This window comes from Hemitrygon akajei, chromosome 13 (assembly GCF_048418815.1).
Source record: "Hemitrygon akajei chromosome 13, sHemAka1.3, whole genome shotgun sequence".
Classification (NCBI taxonomy): domain Eukaryota; kingdom Metazoa; phylum Chordata; class Chondrichthyes; order Myliobatiformes; family Dasyatidae; genus Hemitrygon; species Hemitrygon akajei.
Genome location: NC_133136.1, coordinates 57,247,659 through 57,265,958, shown reverse-complemented (window position 1 = coordinate 57,265,958; position 18,300 = coordinate 57,247,659). Strand labels below are relative to the sequence as shown.

Below are 18,300 nucleotides of genomic sequence, written 5' to 3'. Positions count from 1 at the left end.
CAGGTTGGAGGCTACCCAGCCGGTATATAAGGCGTTGTTCCTCCAACCTGAGTTTGGATTCATTTTGACAGTAGAGGAGGCCATGGATAGACATATCAGAATGGGAATGGGACATGGAATTAAAATGTGTGGCCACTGGGATATCCTGCTTTTTCTGGCAGACAGAGCGTAGGTGTTCAGCAAAACGGTCTCCCAGTCTGCGTCGGGTCTCACCAATATATAAAAGGCCACACCGGGAGCACCGGACACAGTATACCAATACAACTCTTCCTTTCTTTTTTTCCATTTGTAATCAATGCTCTGGTCTTACTTATTACAAGAACATATCTCATGAGAACATTCCCAAAACATTTTTGTTACAGGTTATCCAGGTGTGGTTCCAACATGACATCACAGACCCTCTCTCTCAATTTGTGCTTATCAGACGTGATGCATTCCTTACTAATTACATACGAAGGAACCAAAATCAAGTTTGTTATCTCTGACACACACATACAAAGAGGGAGCCATGGTAGTGTAGTGGTTAGGGCAACGGTGTTATAGCTCAGGGTGTCAGAGTTTCAAGTTCAATTCTGACACTGTCTGTAAGGAGCTCGTACGTCCTCCCCGTGACCACGTCAGGTTTCTTCCAGATGCTCTGGTTTCCTCCCACAGTCCAAAGACGTTCTGGTTAGATAGATAGATAGATAGATACTTTATTCATCCCCATGGGAAAATTCAACATTTTTTCCAATGTCCCATTCACTTATTGTAGCAAAACTAATTACATACAATATTAAACTCAGTAAAAATATGATATGCATCTAAAAACACCCTCTCAAAAAGCATTAATAATAGCTTTTAAAAAGTTCTTAAGTAGTTTACTTAAATACATTGAGTCCTAACCCTGGCACTTTAACATATCTTACTCTTGGCGGTTGAATTGTAAAGCCGAATGGCATTGGGGAGTATTGATCTCTTCATCCCGTCTGAGGAGCATTGCATCGATAGCAACCTGTCGCTGAAACTGCTTCTCTGTCTCTGGATGGTGCTATGTAGAGGATGTTCAGAGTTTTCCATAATTGACCGTAGCCTACTCAGCGCCCTTCGCTCAGCTACCGATGTTAAACTCTCCAGTACTTTGCCCACGACAGAGCCCGCCTTCCTTACCAGCTTATTAAGACGTGAGGCGTCCCTCTTCTTAATGCTGCCTCCCCAACACGCCACCACAAAGAAGAGGGCGCTCTCCACAACTGACCTATAGAACATCTTCAGCATCTCACTACAAACATTGAATGACGCCAACCTTCTAAGGAAGTACAGTCGACTCTGTGCCTTCCTGCACAAGGCATCTGTGTTGGCAGTCCAGTCTAGCTTCTCGTCTAACTGTACTCCCAGATACTTGTAGGTCTTAACCTGCTCCACACATTCTCCATTAGAAGGTTACTGAGTCATTGTAAGTTGACCTGTGATTAGGCTAGGGTTAAATAGGCGGGTTGCTGGGTAGCACGGTTTGTTGGGCTGGAAGGGCCTGTTCTGTATTGTATCCCTAAAAAGAATAATATGTTGGAGGAACTCACTAGGTCGGGCAGCATCTATGGAGAGGAATAAAGAGGCCTCATCAACCCTGAAACGTCTACTCTTTATTCTTCTCCATCGCTGCTGCCTGACCTGTTGAATGCTTCCAGCATTCTCTATGTGTGTGATACTCTAGATTTCTGGCACATGCAGAATCTCTTGTGCTTATTATCACTGACATATCTTGTGATTTTTGTTCTTTTTGGCTGCAGTTTGGTGCAAGGCAAAAAATTACAAAAAGTTACAAATAAATAAATAAATAGCGCAGAAGAGGAATAGTGAGGTAGTGTTCATGGATCGAGGAGGTGTTTGAATGTAAGAATGTGAAATACCAAGAGCTGGTAGAGCAGTGCCCAGCAGGGGCAGAGGTCATGATGTGAGCCTTTAGAAGCAGGGTGTCGAGGCTTTGCTGGCAGAGCCTCCTCTCATCTTGGCGTTATGAGGGGCTGCAAGTAGGAGTATCATAGAGGCTGCTGAGTGAGCCTCCAGATGGCTGAGAATCAAGACTGTGACCCAGGGACCAGTGCGGCTGGGACACAAGCCTGGGCCTCATCAACCCTGGCTGGGTTGCCTCGGTTAGGTGTTGAAAGACCCGAAAAACCTGATCACCCTGGAATTACATCCCTAGGATGTATCTCAGCATCATGGACTGCTGAGAAATCTTAATGTCTTCACACTCATCATTGTCTTCTAAATTAGTAATCTGAAGTAAGCATTAAATAGTAAGCATTGAGCAAAATATGAGGAAAGACCCACTATTAAAAAATACAAGTTAAATCATCGACAGTAACGTAAATTATTTAAAAATGTAGGTTATACAGAGCAGTGTGTTGTCTGTTTGAAGAATGTAATTGCAAATATCATCACTGGAGAATTTATTAGGTAATTAGCTATCTGGGTTATGGTCGTTTATATGTGCAAAGTAGTTGCATAAATGCACTTTAAAACAGTGAAGCAAAGAAGGAACGACATTGGGGGATAAATATGCAATTCTTTTCAGTACTCCTGCCTGAGGGATTTTGAGCTGGATGATTCTCTGCCAGGCATGCCACACATTTAACATGAAGGCATAATTAGTACTTGCACAGGTACTATTATTATTAGTTACTCTAGGGAGCAGACTTCCACTGAGACTTTTTGATGAAACATATTCCCCATGTAGCAAATGTAATAGCTGCCAGATAATGTAACCTAAATCTCCCTTAACAAAAAATCTTAAAACATTGTGCCCCAGTTCACATTTTAACATGACCGAACTTCGATACAATTTTTGGGAAAAGTGGTTTTCTTTCACTGTATTAAATTTGTAAACAAGTGAACAGATATTGCAAATTTGTACCCCGGAACAGAATATTCAGCAATTCAATATGTTGTTGGAGTATTCATTCGTTAAAATGTAGTCTTTAGTTAAAATTTTATTAGCGAAGTAAATAAAATCAATAATCTGTATATCAACCACACCTGTTATCGATAATGTGCAAGTTCAAGGTTCCTTCCAACTTCGCTCAAACTGAATACTCCCCTATTGGTTCCGATCAAAGAACTCTCCGCAATTTTAATACCTAACACACCCAAGTAACCTCGGGTAAAGAGAATGAATATACAATAAATCCGTCATGCAAAGTGAAATTAGACTAGGATCAGAAGCAACGTATAAAAAAATGAATTGTTTTATTACAAACCAACAGCAGCTCAACCCACTGACGAAGCAGTTTGAATGGACGGTGCATCAGGCTTGCGGGGCGGCCCCGCCTCCTCACCGTGGGGGCGGGTGCCCCACTCAGCCGGCTACCCCGGTGAATAATTGAAGAGATGACATACCAGCACTGTTCTCCTACCTGTATTGACCTCTCTCCTTTTTCATATTTTGAATTCTTCAAGTTATTAATTACACTATTGTTTGAAAATCTTGTGGAGGAATGTTTGCCTTGTATAAGGACTTACTTTTGGAAGTTTTCTTGGGTAAGTTTATCATTTCAAAGTTGCGTTTATTGTCATTCTTTTGGTTGAAATACGGTGGTTGTCGGAGAATTCAAACGCTGTAGTTGTTTTTAATTATAAAGGTAAGTCTTTTAACATAAATTACACTTTACAGAGAATATTTATTGTAAACGATATCAAGAAGGGAGTTTAATTATGCTCTTTAAACCACATGCATTATTAATCGTTTCATTGTGACTAGTTTATTAGGAGGGTCTAATACAAAAAAAATCAAATAATTTTCCTTTTAACTTATCATTTATAATGTGAAATATCAATTCAAAATTCTCTATTTAGATTAATGACAGCTTTTAAAACTCTGGAAACGGGCTTTGTAGAAAGCAAACTTTGATACTATTTTCTTGTACAGGTTATTGTAACGACTTGCATCATATTTGTAATTATTTTAATAACTTTGCTGTCTCTGTCCTTACGATCACTTGGGGTATGTTACTGATCCAATAATCTGGAAGTTTGGAGCAATAATCTGAGAAGGTTTCGTTCAAACCCTCCTATAATAGTTTTACAATTTAAATCCTGTTTCTAAAAAAAAGTATGAATCAATTAAAGGGGCAATAAATGTGACTGCAGTAAAACCCAAACACGAGGAAATCTGCAGATGCTGGAAATTCGAACAACAACACACACAAAATGCTGGTGGAACGCAGCAGGCCAGGCAGCATCTATAGGGAGAAGTGCTGTCGACGTTTCGTCAAGACCCTTCGTCAGGACTGATGAAGGGTCTCGGCCCGAAATGTCGAGCGCTTCTCCCTGTAGATGCTGCCTGGCCTGCTGCGTTCCACCAGCATTTTGTGTGTGTTGCAGTAAAACCCAGCTGGTTCAGTAAGTCCTTTTAGTGAAGGAAGCCACTGTCTCACTGCTGTGGACAAAATGTGATCAAAATTCCACATCAGAATGGGCTTTGCTTACTTGCCTCATGTGGAATGGCCACTGCAGAGGTGGAATTGACTGCGAACATTGGTTCAAGAAATGGTTCCATCTCTTGGTAGTGAGGCATGGACAATAAAAGTTTCTCTTCTCACCGACCCAAAGGGATTTAAAACGTTTTTTTTATTTATCAATTCTTAAATGTGCAAATATGAAGATGGTTGCAGCACAGAAAAAAAGCAATAATTCAGAATGTCTGGAATTAAGTTGGGAAATAATCCAATAATATTGGGGAAAGAATCATTTATTTGGGAAATGGTATGCCAAACATCATAGAACATAGAATACATTTCTAACCAGAGTTTTATAGAGCTGCGTCATTACATCGCAACTCTTAAACTCTATCCCTCGACTTATGAAAGCTAACACCCCATAAGCTTTTGCGTGAAGATAGAACCAAAATCAGTATTTCAGATCCGGAAGCATAAAATATCTTTACCAGTGTAAAAATAGGTTTTAATCAATTGAAAAGGGAAAAGTCTGATGGGACAGGAATGCTGCGCTGGGGAACAGGTCTGAAAAAACAAATTATAATTAACTAATGGTACAAGATAAAGTGGAATGTAGGGGGATAAGTGAGACGAAGGATGGATAGAAGCTGTTACTTGCTCTTTATTGAAATGTGTAGTAACTAGAATTTGAAATGTTGAGCAAAATGCCCCATTATTCCTTTTCATTTTGATAACATTTCTGCCTCCACTCGGTCATGGACTTTTCTCTTTCCTAGCCTACACCCTCCCTCTTTTTACGATTTTAAAATTTGTTTATCTGTAACATTTTCTGTAACATGACCGTTTACATCTCCACAGATGTTTCTTTTTCTGCAGAACACTTCCAGCACCTGTGGTTTATAGTGCATTTTACAGATTCTGTAGTAGAGCAAAGATCTTTTACCTTATTTTATATATATATTTGGATCCAGATTACTGTAATGCAAAAAGTTATTGACACTAACTGAAAAAAAGAAAGCCATTACTGCACCTTTGGTTCTTTTGAGCTACATTCTTCGTGCTCATTCACGAGTTAGTTTAGAAACATATTGTATTTAAAGATCTAGTCTTCTATTTCACCCTTAACTTTAAATTTATTGTATCAAATAACTGCACTCTACTTTCATAGCAAATCAATTATAATTGAATAGCATATTCTGGATGTTGGAAATATTTGCTTTCTTCCATCACTTTGTATTGGGTTCTCAATTAGGCCATTTTACTTCAGCCTGGGAGGAATAGTAAAGCAGTATGTTAAGTTTACTTAAAAACAAATTTTATTTCACTGGAGGAACTCAGCAGGTCAGGCAGCATCTATAGAAAAGAGTAGAGAGTTGACGTTTCGGGCTGAGACCTTTCCGAGTGAGTGAGTGAGTGAGTGAGTGAGTGAGTGAGTGAGTGAGTGAGTGTGTGTGTGTGTGTGTGTGTGTGTGTGTGTGTGTGTGTGTGTGTGTGTGTGTGTGTGTGTGTGTGTGTGTGTGTGTGTGTGTGTGTGTGTGTGTGTTTTTTTTTTTGCTTTGATTTCTGGCATCTGCAGATTTTCTCTTGTTTGTGATTGGACTGGTTAAAGGGCAGCACAGAAGTGTATTGGTTAGCGTAATGCTGTTATGGTGCCAGTGATCTGGGTCCAGTTCTGCTGTTGTCTGAAAGGAGTTTTTACACTCACTCCGTGACTGTGTGGAGTTCCTCTGGGTGCTCAAGTTCCATCCCACAATTCCAAAGACGTATGGGTTAGTAGGTTAATTGGTTCTGTCAGTGTAATTGCAGCATCATGGGTTGGAAAGGCCTGTAACCTCCTGTGAAATAAACAATCTGATATAAGTGCAGTGGGATCTGTTAAAATGCCAATTAATTTAACTCTGGTTATAATTTTAGAAAAGGGAGCAATGCAAAAACTGGAATATAAATTAAATTTTCCCATTGGCATGTGGTGGAAAATAGTTTTGTTTTTCATCAACACCATCATAAATCCCTGGGTATTGACTTTTCTGGAATATTTATGTTGTCACCTTCCTCGATGGCCCCTCTGTCCTGCAAACCTCCACACAAAAAGTGGGAAGGATGTTGGTGTTGGGTACATGGAATGATCTTGGCAAATTGTGCCATTTTATTAAATATCAGCACAATGTGTAATAATAGTCCTCTGTTTATTATTCAAGCTACTTCCTTCCCTCCAGTTGCATTCTTCAGAAAAAAAATAGTTAATTTTTATGGTTTAATTTTTAACACTACACCACAGGAACAGGCCCTTCAGTCCTTGTGTCTATGCCAAACAAGGTGTTAAACTGGTGGAATATCTTCTACCTTCACATGAGACATGTGCCTCATCCACACGTATCCATCTGCTGTGACCCTCTGCTGCCTCTTGGCGGGGCACAATGGATTTGGACTCCAGAACCAGGTTTATTATCGCTGACCTGTCACGAACTGTGTTGCACGTGGCAGCAGTACGGTACATAAAAATTACAAAAATGGATAGTGCAAAAGGGCAATAACAAGCAATGCTGTTAAAGGTCATGCTATTGACTGCATACTTTAACAAGATCCCTTGCATCTTGATCTCCCAAAGTACAACCCTTCACACTTGCCTGGACGATACAACATCGATCATTTCTGCATCTGTATCCATCACAGATCTACTGTATTTGCCACTAACTTTTTGTTTTGTTTACACAAGGTATTTCATTTTGTTTGGAGATGTTCTGAAAACAATAAATCATTAAGACATAAGGCAGACATGATTTTTGATGTTGTGAAATACATGAGTTAACTGTTCCCCTCACCCCAGTTTCACCTCTCACCTACCACCTTGTACTACTTCTTCCCCTCCCCCACCTTCTCTCTCTGACTTATCTTTTTTCTGGTCCTGACAAAGGGTCTCGGCCTGAAGCATTGACTGTCCTCTTTTCCATAGATGCTGCCTGGCCTGCTGAGTTCCTCCAGCATGTTGGGTGTGTTGCTCATCAGGTGCCTGATGAGTGCATTCATCGGCTCTGGAAACTGATTATTTTGAACAATTAAGATTCTAATTCTTTAGAATTATTTTTGATTTGGGTGCACAGTGCAAAATAATGTGCATTCAAAAGGTAGCAGCTGAATGGTACATAAATTTTATTGTGAATCTGTGTGATCACACGAATGGGAATAAACACATTAAAAGTACATTCTAATTTGAAACTTAATTAGAGAATGCTAACACTGGGTAAAGAGACAAGTCAAATAGGACTCTACAGTTAGGGGGTCAGACAGGCGATTCTGTGGATGCAGGAACGAAACATGTATCGTAGTTTGCCTCCCAGGTGCGAGTCCAGGATGTTTCTGATCGCGTCCACAATATCCTGAAGTAGGAAGGTGAACAGCCAGAGGTCGTGGTACATATTGGTACCAATGACATAGGCAGGTAAAGGGAGGAGGTCCTGAAAACAAACTACAGGGAGTTATGAAGGAAGTTGAGAAGCAGGACCGCAAAGGTAGTCATCTTGGGATTACTGCCTGTATCACATTACAGTGAGAATAGGAACAGAATGAGGTGGAGGATAAATGCGTGGCTGAGGGATTGGAGCAGGAGGCAGGGATTCAGATTTCTGGATCATTGGGACCTCTTTTGTGACCTGTACAAAAAGGATGGGTTGCACTTGAATCCCAGGGGAACCAACATCCTGGCAGGGAGGTTTGCTAAGGCTACTGGGGAGAGTTTAAACTGGAATTGCTGGGGGGGTGGAGACCAAACTGAAGAGACAGAGAAAGAGGCGGTTGACTCAGAAATAGAGAAAGCTTCAGAACAGTGCAAGAGGGAGGAGAGGCAGGTGATAGAGAAGGAATGCACTCAGACTGATGGTATAAGATGTGTCTATTTTAATGCAAGGAGTATTATGAACAAAGCGGATGAGCTTAGAGCGTGGATCAGTACTTGGAGCAATGATGTTGTGGCCATTACAGAGACTTGGATGGCTCAGAGGCAGGAATGGTTACTTAGAGTGCCAGGCTTTAGATATTTCAGAAAGGACAGGGAGGGGGGCAAAAGAGGTGGGGTTGTGGCACTGTTGATCAGAGATAGTGTCCTGGCTGCAGTAAAGGAGGAAGATATGGAGGGATTGTCTACAGAGTCTCTGTGGGTGGAAGTTAGGAACAGGAAGGGGGTCAATAACTCTACTGGGTGTTCTTATAGGCCACCCCATTGTAGCAGGGACATCAAGGAGCAGATAGGGAGACATTCTGGAAAGGTGTAATAATAACAGGGTTGTTGTGGTGGGAGATTTTAATTTCCCAAATATCAATTGGCAAGTCCCTAGAGTGAGGGGTGTAGATGGGGTGGAGTTTGTTAGGTGTGTTCAAGAAGGTTTCTTGACACAATATGTAGATAAGCCTACAAGAGGAGAGGCTGTACTTGAACTGGTGGAGGGAAATGAACCAGTTCAGGTGACAACACACACAAAATGCTGGTGGAACACTGCAGGCCAGGCAACATCTATAGGAAGAAGCACTGTCGACTTTTCGGGTCGAGACCCTTCATCAGGACTAACGGGGAAAAAAAGGGATAGTAAGAGATTTGAATGTAGGAGGGTGAGACCTGAAATGATAGGAGAAGACAGGAGGGGGAGGGATGAAGACTAGAGCTGGGAAGTTGATTGGCAAAAGGAATACAGGACTGGAGAGGTGGGTGTATCATAGCATGGAAAGCCTTGGAAGAAAGAAAGGGGGAGTCCGGATGAAGGGTCTCGACCCAAAACATCAACTGTACTTCTTCCTATAGATGCTGCCTGGCCTGCTGAGTTTCACCAGCATTTTTTGTGTGTTGCTTGTATTTCCAGCATCTGCAGATTTTCTCGTGTCTGGTCAGGTGTCAGATCTCTCAGTGGGAGAGCATCTTGGAGATGGTGATCACAATTCTATCTCCTTTACCGTAGCATTGGAGAGGGATAGGAAAGACAAGTTAGGAAAGTGTTTAATTGGAGTAAGGGGAAATATGAGGCTATCAGGCAGGAACTTGGAAGCATAAATTGGAAACAGATGTTCTCAGGAAAATGTATGGAAGAAATGTGGCAAATGTTCAGGGGATATTTGCGTGGAATTCTGCATAGGTAAATTCCAATGAGACAGGGAAAGGATGGCAGGGTACAGGAACCAAGGTATACAAAGGCTGTTATAAATCTAGTCAACAAGAAAAGAACATGAAAAGTTCAAAAAAACCAGGTAATGATAGAGATATAGAAGATTATAATGCTAGCAGGAAGGAGCTTAAGAAAGAACTTAGAAGAGCCAGAAGGGGCCATGAGAAGGCCTTGGTGGACAGGATTAAGGAAAACCCCCAAGGGATTCTACAAGTCTGTGAAGAGCAAGAAGATAAGACATGAGAGAATAGGACCAATCAAGTGTGACAGTGGAAAAGTGTGTATGGAACCAGAGGAGACAGCAGAGGTACTTAATGAGTACTTCAGTATTCACTATGGAAAAGGATCTTGGCGATTGTAGGGATGACTTACAGTGGACTGAAAAGCTTGAGCATGTAGATATTAAGAAAAAGGATGTGCAGGAGCTTTTGGAAAGCATCAAGTTGGATAAGTCACTAGGATCAGATGAGATGTACCCCAGGCTACTGTGGGAGGTGAGGGAGGAGATTGCTGAGCCTCTGGCGATGATCTTTGCATCATCAATGGGGACGGGAGAGGTTCTGGAGGATTGGAGGGTTGCAGATGTTGTTCCCTTATTCAAGAAAGGGAGTAGAGATAGACCAATGAGTCTTGCTCCAGTGGTTGGTAAGTTGATGGAGAACATCCTGAGAGGCAGGATTTATGAACATTTGGAGTGTTATAATATGATTAGGGATAGCCAGCATCACTTTCTCAAAGGCAGGTTGTGTTTTACGAGCCTGATTGAATTTTTTGAGGATGTGACTAAACACATTGTTGAAGGTAGAGCAGTAGATATAGTATATATGGATATCAGCAAGGCATTTGACAAGGTACCCCATGCAAGGCTTATTGAGAAAGTAAGGAGGCATGGGAGGTATGGGATCCAAGGGACATTGCTTTGTGGATCCAGAACTGGCTTGCCCACAGAAGGCAAAGAGTGGTTGTAGATGGGTCATATTCTGCATGGAAGTTGGTCACCATTGGTGTGCCTTAGGGATCTGTTCTGGGACCCCTACTGTTTGTAATTTTGATAAGTGACCTGGATGAAGAAGTGGAAGGATGGGTTAGTAAATTTGCTAATGACACAAAGGTTGGGGGTGTTGTGGATAGTGTGGAGGGCTGTCAGAATTTACAGCAGGACATTGATAGGATGCAAAACTGGGCTGAGAAGTGGCAGATGGAGTTCAACCTGGATAAGTGTGAGGTGGTTCATTTTGGTAGGTCAAATTTGATGGCAGAATATAGTATTAATGGTAAGACTCTTAGCAGTGTGGAGGATCAGTGGAATCTTGGGGTCCAAGTCCATAGGACACTCAAAGCTGCTGCACAGGTTGACTTTGTGGTTAAGAATGCATAACGGCCTCTATGGCTTACCAACCACCGAAGTCAGGTTAACTGACCTATAATTTCCTGTCCTTTGTCTCCCTCCCTTCTTAAAAAGTGGAGTGACATTTGTGATCCTCCAGAGTCTAATGATTCTTGCAAAATCTCTACTAATGTCTCTATAATCTCTTAAGCTACCTCTTTCAGAACTTTGGGATCTAGTCCCATCTTGCCTTGGTGATTTATCCACGTTCAGTCCTTTCATTTATCCACCTTCAGGCCCTTCATCAACCGTGGGATTGAATTTAGGAGCTGAGAGGTAATGTTGCAGCTATACAGGACCCTGGTCAGACCCCACTTGGAGTACTGTGCTCAATTCTGGTTGCCTCACTACAGGAAGGATGTGGAAACCATAGAAAGGGTGCAGAGGAGACTTACAAGGATGTTGCCTGGATTGGGGAGCATGCCTTATGAGAATAGGTTGAGTGAACTCGGCTTTTTCTCCTTGGAGTGACGGAGGATGGGAGGTGACCTGATGAGAGATATGTATATGATGATGAGAGGCACTGATCGTGTGGATAGTCAGAAGCCTTTTTCCCAGGGCTGAAAGAGCTAGCACAAGAGGGCATAGTTTTAAGGTGCTTGAAAGTAGGTACAGAGGAGATGTCAAGTGTAAGTTTTTTTACGCAGAGAGTGGTGAGTGAGTGGAATGGGTTGCCAGCAACGGTGGTGGAGGCGGATACGATAGGATCTTTTATGATACACTTGGACAGGTACATGGAGATCAGAAAACTAGAGGGCTACAGGTAACCCTAGGTAATTTCTAAGCTAAGGACATGTTCGGCACATCTTTGTGGGCCGAAGGGCCTGTATTGTGCTGTAGGTTTTCTATGTTTCTATGTTAAAACAATTGACTTTTTCTTCTTTCAATTAAATTTATAATTCTGTGCTTTTCTTTTTACTAAACTGCAATTATGAATTTCAATTTTCAGGTTACATTTCCCTCTCCCTTTATTATGGCTTGGCCCCTATGCTCTGGTACTTTCCGCTTCAGGTTTTGGAAATCACTGGCTATGAAATCCTTGCTGCAGCTTACGGCACACCTTTAATATTGAGCATCACAACAGTGTGGAAATTGGCCAACAACAAGTATGTCATCGCCTTTCTCAGACTAATCACTCTGGGTAAGTGAGTGTCTTGCTTTGCGATAGCTCATAAACATGCATAGTATTTATTCTTGTGTCTGCACCTGCTCCATTCTAAACAACTGCTATGAGTCAGCCTGTTTATAACATCACAGATCAGGTTGTTATTAAAACAAATCCCAAAGCACCAAATTTGCACCAGTACAAAAAAAGAAAATCTTTCTGGTGTGATGGGTGGAGTACTGATTTACACTTGTCCCAGGTTACTTGATTATAACATAAGGTATGAAGTTAAATCACAGCCTGGTTTATCCACTAGTCTTTATGAAGGCTGCAAGTCCTCTGATAGTTAACTTCAGTATTCATTCTTTGTGACCCAACCTTGCAAGTGTGCGTAGATTGTTTGACTGGGCTTTGCAGCTAAGCTCATTGGTTTCTGCTTGATGTCTGCCCATACACAATGAATCCAACATCTTATAATGGGAATAAAATGTGATGGAGCGTCCTTGGGTGCTTGCATAATAAAATAACTATCCATAGGCCAGCATGGTAGCCTAGTGATTAGCACAGCGTTTTACAGCACCAGTGACCCAGGTTCAAATCCTGCTGCTGCCTGTAAGGAGTCTGTACGTTCTCCCTGTGACCGCATGGGTTTCCTCCAGGTGCTCTGGTTTCCTCCCACAGTCCAAAGATGTACCAGTTAGTATGTAAATTGGTCATTGTAAAGTGCCCCACGATGAAACTGGGGTGAATAGATGGGTTGCTGGGTGGCGTGGCTTAAAAGCTGGGAAGGCCTGTTCTGCTCTGTATCCCAATAAATAAATTCCTCACAAGTAATTGGTCAAAAATTGGCTTACAGATATGAATGTATAATTTAAACATCTGCAATTGTTAGTGGATTAAATTAAGTGGATAAAGTTAGTGGGTTATACAACTATGCTTTAGACTTTCATAACGACAATTAAATAAAATGCTTATCTCTGTACCCAGTCCCTAATGGAAAATGTAAGAAACAAAAAAAAATTGGAAATGCATGAATAATTAGGGTAATTCTCTTTGGAGGAAGAAATCTATTTTCTCTAATAGGAGACTCTTCATTAAATGCAGAGGCAAAATTAAGAATGGATAATATGGTTATAATCTCAAATAATTGAATCTAGAAGATGTGAAGATGTAAGAGGTAGGAGAAGGAGCTTGCAGTCTGACTCTTTGAGCCTGTTCTGCTTTCATTAATATTGTGTCTGACCTACTACTTCTAGACCATCTTCTTTCACTGTCCCGTTATCTATGATTTCCTTAATATCTAGAAACATTGTCCCAAGTTTTGAAAGAACCTTGTGACTTGGCCTCTATATCCTTATAAGTTAGGAAACTCCGAAGATTCACCACCTTTTGTGTGAAGGAATTTCTTCTCATCTTATTCTATTACACACCTTCCCACCCCCTCCCCCCGCCCACCAGTTCTTGACCACGGTCTTGGGAGAATCATCCTTCCCAATATCCAGTCTATCTACCCCTGTGAGTATTTTGTAAATTTCAATGACATCTCTCATTCTATACTCTAGAAAATACGTACTTGGCCTGCCTGCCTGCCTAGTCTCTGCTCAGGTAGCAAACGCACCATTCCTGAAACCACTGTGGGTAAGACTCATTCCCCACTCTCTTTCTTTTATTGCCATCCCATCTTGCTTTCTGTCACAGGCAAGCTTGGAAACAGCATTTGGTGATCTCCACAAAATTTAGATGGGGCTGTGGGGCTCGAGCACTGATTCCTGCGATATCCCACTGGTCATAGCCTATCAACCCAAGAAAGAGGGGCTTCTGCTTGTTCCCTTTGATCTGTCGTGGTTTAGGGGAAGGTTAATGCTACCCCTCTTTCTCTCTCACAAATGCTGTCTAAGCCATTGATTAAGAACAGCATTTTCACATTTATTTCAGATTTTGAGAATCTGATTGTTTTTCAATTATTGCTGATAGAAATTGTAATGCTGACTTCACATAAAATAGACAGATTTAAAGATTGACAAGAGCTTCAGCCAAAGGTTCAGTGCCATTACCTGACCTGAAAAGCCTGATGTTTGTGTTGGAATTGTTTCACCTGCTGATTTCAATCCAGGCTCTCTTACCTTAAAGGGACAATCAGTGGCTTGTTCATGTTATTGTGGCACCTGGGCGAGCAGGGCCTTCTGGCTATGATAAAACCAGGGCTGTTGCTGAACAATGTGCTTGTTTACCTGTACATTTCTCTTGTGTGTTCCTCACCTACAGACTCATTGCACAGGTTCTGAGAAGAGAGAGCACCTAGGAGATGCACTAGGGTAGATTGTTGTTCAGCGGTATCTCTTTTTATTGCACATGGAAAATGGCAGTAAAATGGTGACTCAGTATTCCTGTCTCCACCCTGCAGGAGAACATAAATTGCTTCTCACGCCCACAAGAAAATACTGAATGTAATATGTTTTATGAAAGATAAACAAAAAGGTGGAACTCTACATCGCAAGCAATTGTATTTCACAAAATCTTTTTGTTTGCTGTAATCTAAAATTTACTGTTGTCCTCACCTCCACCCTTAAAGCACTCCTTCAATACATCTTTCTGATCTTAATATCTCACTGTATGCCTGTTAAATGTTAAAAATGTGGGTTATGACCTTTAATTTTATCCAAGAAAAACTGGCTGGAGTCATTTAGCGTTTAATATGTGCGTTAAAAAGCAAACTTACGAAAATTAGTGCAAATAGTGGGAGGAAAAACAGTATTTTAAAAAAAAAGAAAATCCACAAGACACAATTATAGCTCTGTACTTATTCTTGTCGGGTGTGAACTCCTGGTAGCTCCTATCACTCAATATCATCATCAATGGGCACATCATCTGTACAACTACCAACAGAGGCAGGAGAACTAGTATATTTCTCAAAGCACCATTGGCTGTGTGATTTTTTTTTTCTCTAAGCCTTTTGGTTCCTCCCTTGCACAGATTAAGGTTGTAGCCCAGCCATTGCTTTGGTCTTAGCACGAATCATGACAAAATAAGAAATAGCACTACCACTCTGGGATTAACAGATGGATGTGATTGGCTATTTCCCTTCCTCAGTAACTCATGGAACACAAGCAAATCTCTCCCAGAATCATGCCAACTGGTAGTTTCTCCAGCACCCCACCTTTCATCAAATACTTAGTAATGCACACAAAATGCTGGAGGAACTCAGCAGGCCAGGCAGCATCTATGTAAAAGAGTAAACAATCGATGTTTCAGGCCGAAACCCTTCATCAGGACTTGTTGTTTTCATCAAATACTTGTGGTCATCCATCTCAATAGTGAGTTCTACCAATGGCTCACACTTTCAGTCACCATGGACATATTGGACAGGTGTTTGGTGGCTGCAGTCAATGCCAAAGGCTTTTCTTAATTAATGACTGTGAACTACTAAAAAGGCTTTAATGAGATTTCCATTAACTTTGTCTATTATAAACATTAGGCTCCTTCTCCTCACATTCTACTTGTTTTTCTTTACCATACTCAATCATTACAGTCATCTTCATCGTCATCACGAAAGATAGTGCTGTGAAGCAACTTGAGTCATTGTGCTGCATTTAAAAACTCACTACTGTACATTACATATAAAGCAATGCATACAAAATGCTGGAGGACTCAGAAAGAAGGACTATTGCATTTTGCAAAATTGAAAACTACTCAGTTGATATTTTAAGCATTTCCCTCTGTGTTCCTTTGTTTGGAGTAAGCACTGGGTGGAAGCTAGAGCTTGACAATTATTTTTCTGTATTCATTTGTGGGCGTGTGGCTCTCACTTGCAAGGTCATATTTTATTGCTCATTCCAAATTGCACTTGTGGAATGGCTGTAGTACATCTGGTGTGAACGTCTGTGATGTTAGATGGAAAGTTCTGGGATTTGAGTATAAAATGTAATTTTAACATCTCTCAATCCTGATAAGATGATTGCTGTTTCTCTACCATCCCCCCCCCCCCCCCAAATGCTCTTAGTTTGTTGAATATTTGCAAGGTTTTCTGTTGTTGGTTTATTATTGTCACAGGCACTGCGATACAGGGTAAAACCTGTTGGCGTGCCATCCAGACAGATCATTCCATACACCAGTAACCAAGGTAGTACAAACGGAAAAGCAGTGGGAGGATGCAGTATCCAAGTGCAGTCATTGAGAAAGTGCAGGTGGTCAAATGAGGTGTGAGGGCCATAACGAGAGCAGGAGATTTTTTTAATCATAGAAGATATCTGTTTAAGAGTGTTATAACAGTGAGTTAGAAATCATCCTTGTTTCTTGTGGTGCATGCTTTTAAACTTTTGTATCTTCTGCCTGATGGAAGTGGGGAGAATAGGGAGTGACGAAGTTGGGAGAGGTCTTTGATTATGCTGCTTTCTTTCCTGAGGAAGCAGAAGTGTAGATAGTCAATGCAAGGGAGGTATGTTTCGGTGATGGACTGGGTTGCATTCACATTTTTCTGCAATTTCTTGCAGTCTTGGGCAGACAAATTGCCATAATCTTTCCTGCCATGGTGAGCCACTGCAGGCATACCTACTTTAATGAATGGGAGCAAACACGAGGAAATCTGCAGATGCTGGAAATTCAAACAACACACACAAAATGCTGGTAGAACACAGCAGGCCAGGCAGCATCTATAAGGAGATGCTGCCTGGCCTGTTGTGTTCTACCAACATTTTGTGTGTGTTTAATGAATGGGAAGTATATAATAAAGTATTCTTAGAGATGGTATTTATAATTATCTGGATAGACAGGATCTGATTAGGAGTAGCCAGCATGGATTTGTGCGTGGAAGGTCATGTTTGACAAACCTTATTGAATTTTTTGAAGTAGTTACGAGGAATGTTGACGAGGGTAAGGCAGTGGATGTAGTCTATATGGACTTCAGCAAGGCCTTTGACAAAGTTCCACATGGAAGGTTAGTTAAGAAGGTTCAGTCGTTAGGTATTAATGCTGGAGTAATAAAATGGATTCAACAGTGGCTAGATGGGAGATGCCAGAGAGTAGTGGTGGATAATTGTTTATCGGGATGGAGGCCGGTGACTAGCGGGGTGCCTCAGGGATCTGTTTTGGGCCCAATGTTGTTTGTAATATACATAAATGATCTGGATGATGGGGTGGTAAATTGGATTAGTAAGTATGCTGATGATACTAAGGTAGGAGGTGTTGTGGATAATGAGGTGGGTTTTCAAAGCTTGCAGGGAGATTTATGCCGGTTAGAAGAATGGGCTGAACGTTGGCAGATGGAGTTTAATGCTGAGAAGTGTGAGGTTCTACATTTTGGCAGGAATAATCCAAATAGAACATACAGGGTAAATGGTAGGGCATTGAGGAATGCAGTGGAACAGAGAGATCTAGGAATAACAGTGCATAGTTCCCTGAAGGTGGAGTCTCATGTAGATAGGGTGGTGAAGAAGGCTTTTGGAACGCTGGCCTTTATAAATCAGAGCATTGAGTACAGAAGTTGGGATGTAATGTTAAAATTGTACAAGGCATTGGTAAGGCCAAATTTGGAATATTGTGTACAGTTCTGGTCACCGAATTATAGGAAAGATATCAATAAATTAGAGAGAGTGCAGAGACGATTTACTAGGATGTTACCTGGGTTTCAGCACTTAAGTTACAGAGAAAGGTTGAACAAGTTAGGTCTCTATTCTTTGGAGCGTAGAAGGTTGAGGGGGGATTTGATCGAGGTATTTAAAATGTTGAGAGGGATAGATAGAGTTGACGTGAATAGGCTGTTTCCATTGAGAGTAGGGGAGATTCAAACGAGAGGACATGATTTGAGAGTTAGGGGGCAAAAGTTTAAGGGAAACACGAGGGGGTATTTCTTTACTCAGAGAGTGATAGCTGTGTGGAATGAGCTTCCTGTAGAAGTAGTAGAGGCCAGTTCAGTTGTGTCATTTAAGGTAAAATTGGATAGGTATATGGATAGGAAAGGAGTGGAGGGTTATGGGCTGAGTGCGGGTAGGTGGGACTAGGTGAGATTAAGAGTTCGGCACGGACTAGGAGGGCCGGAATGGCCTGTTTCCGTGCTGTGATTGTTATATGGTTATAAGTCACTGAAAGGTAATGGAAATTAAAAGATACTCACAGTTTAATAAATTAACAATGGTGACGTCTGTCAAAATCCAGATGGTCTGTGAAGGTGAGATCTGTATTGGGCAACATTTGCCCCATATCATGTCACAACAGGCATTTTAAATA

The 18,300-nt window shown here is 41.3% G+C and overlaps 1 protein-coding gene across 1 annotated transcript in view; it reads left to right on the top strand.

The window, feature by feature from the left end:
- Positions 1-3,354: 3,354 nt before the first annotated feature.
- The window catches only part of LOC140737906 (PGAP2-interacting protein-like), a 75,740-nt gene continuing 60,794 nt past the window's right edge, over positions 3,355-18,300 (top strand). The window contains exons 1-2 of the mRNA XM_073064696.1: positions 3,355-3,519; positions 11,923-12,114. Coding sequence (XP_072920797.1) covers positions 3,477-3,519; positions 11,923-12,114 — 235 coding nt within the window. The 5' untranslated portion in view covers positions 3,355-3,476. The remainder of the gene's footprint in view (positions 3,520-11,922; positions 12,115-18,300) is intronic.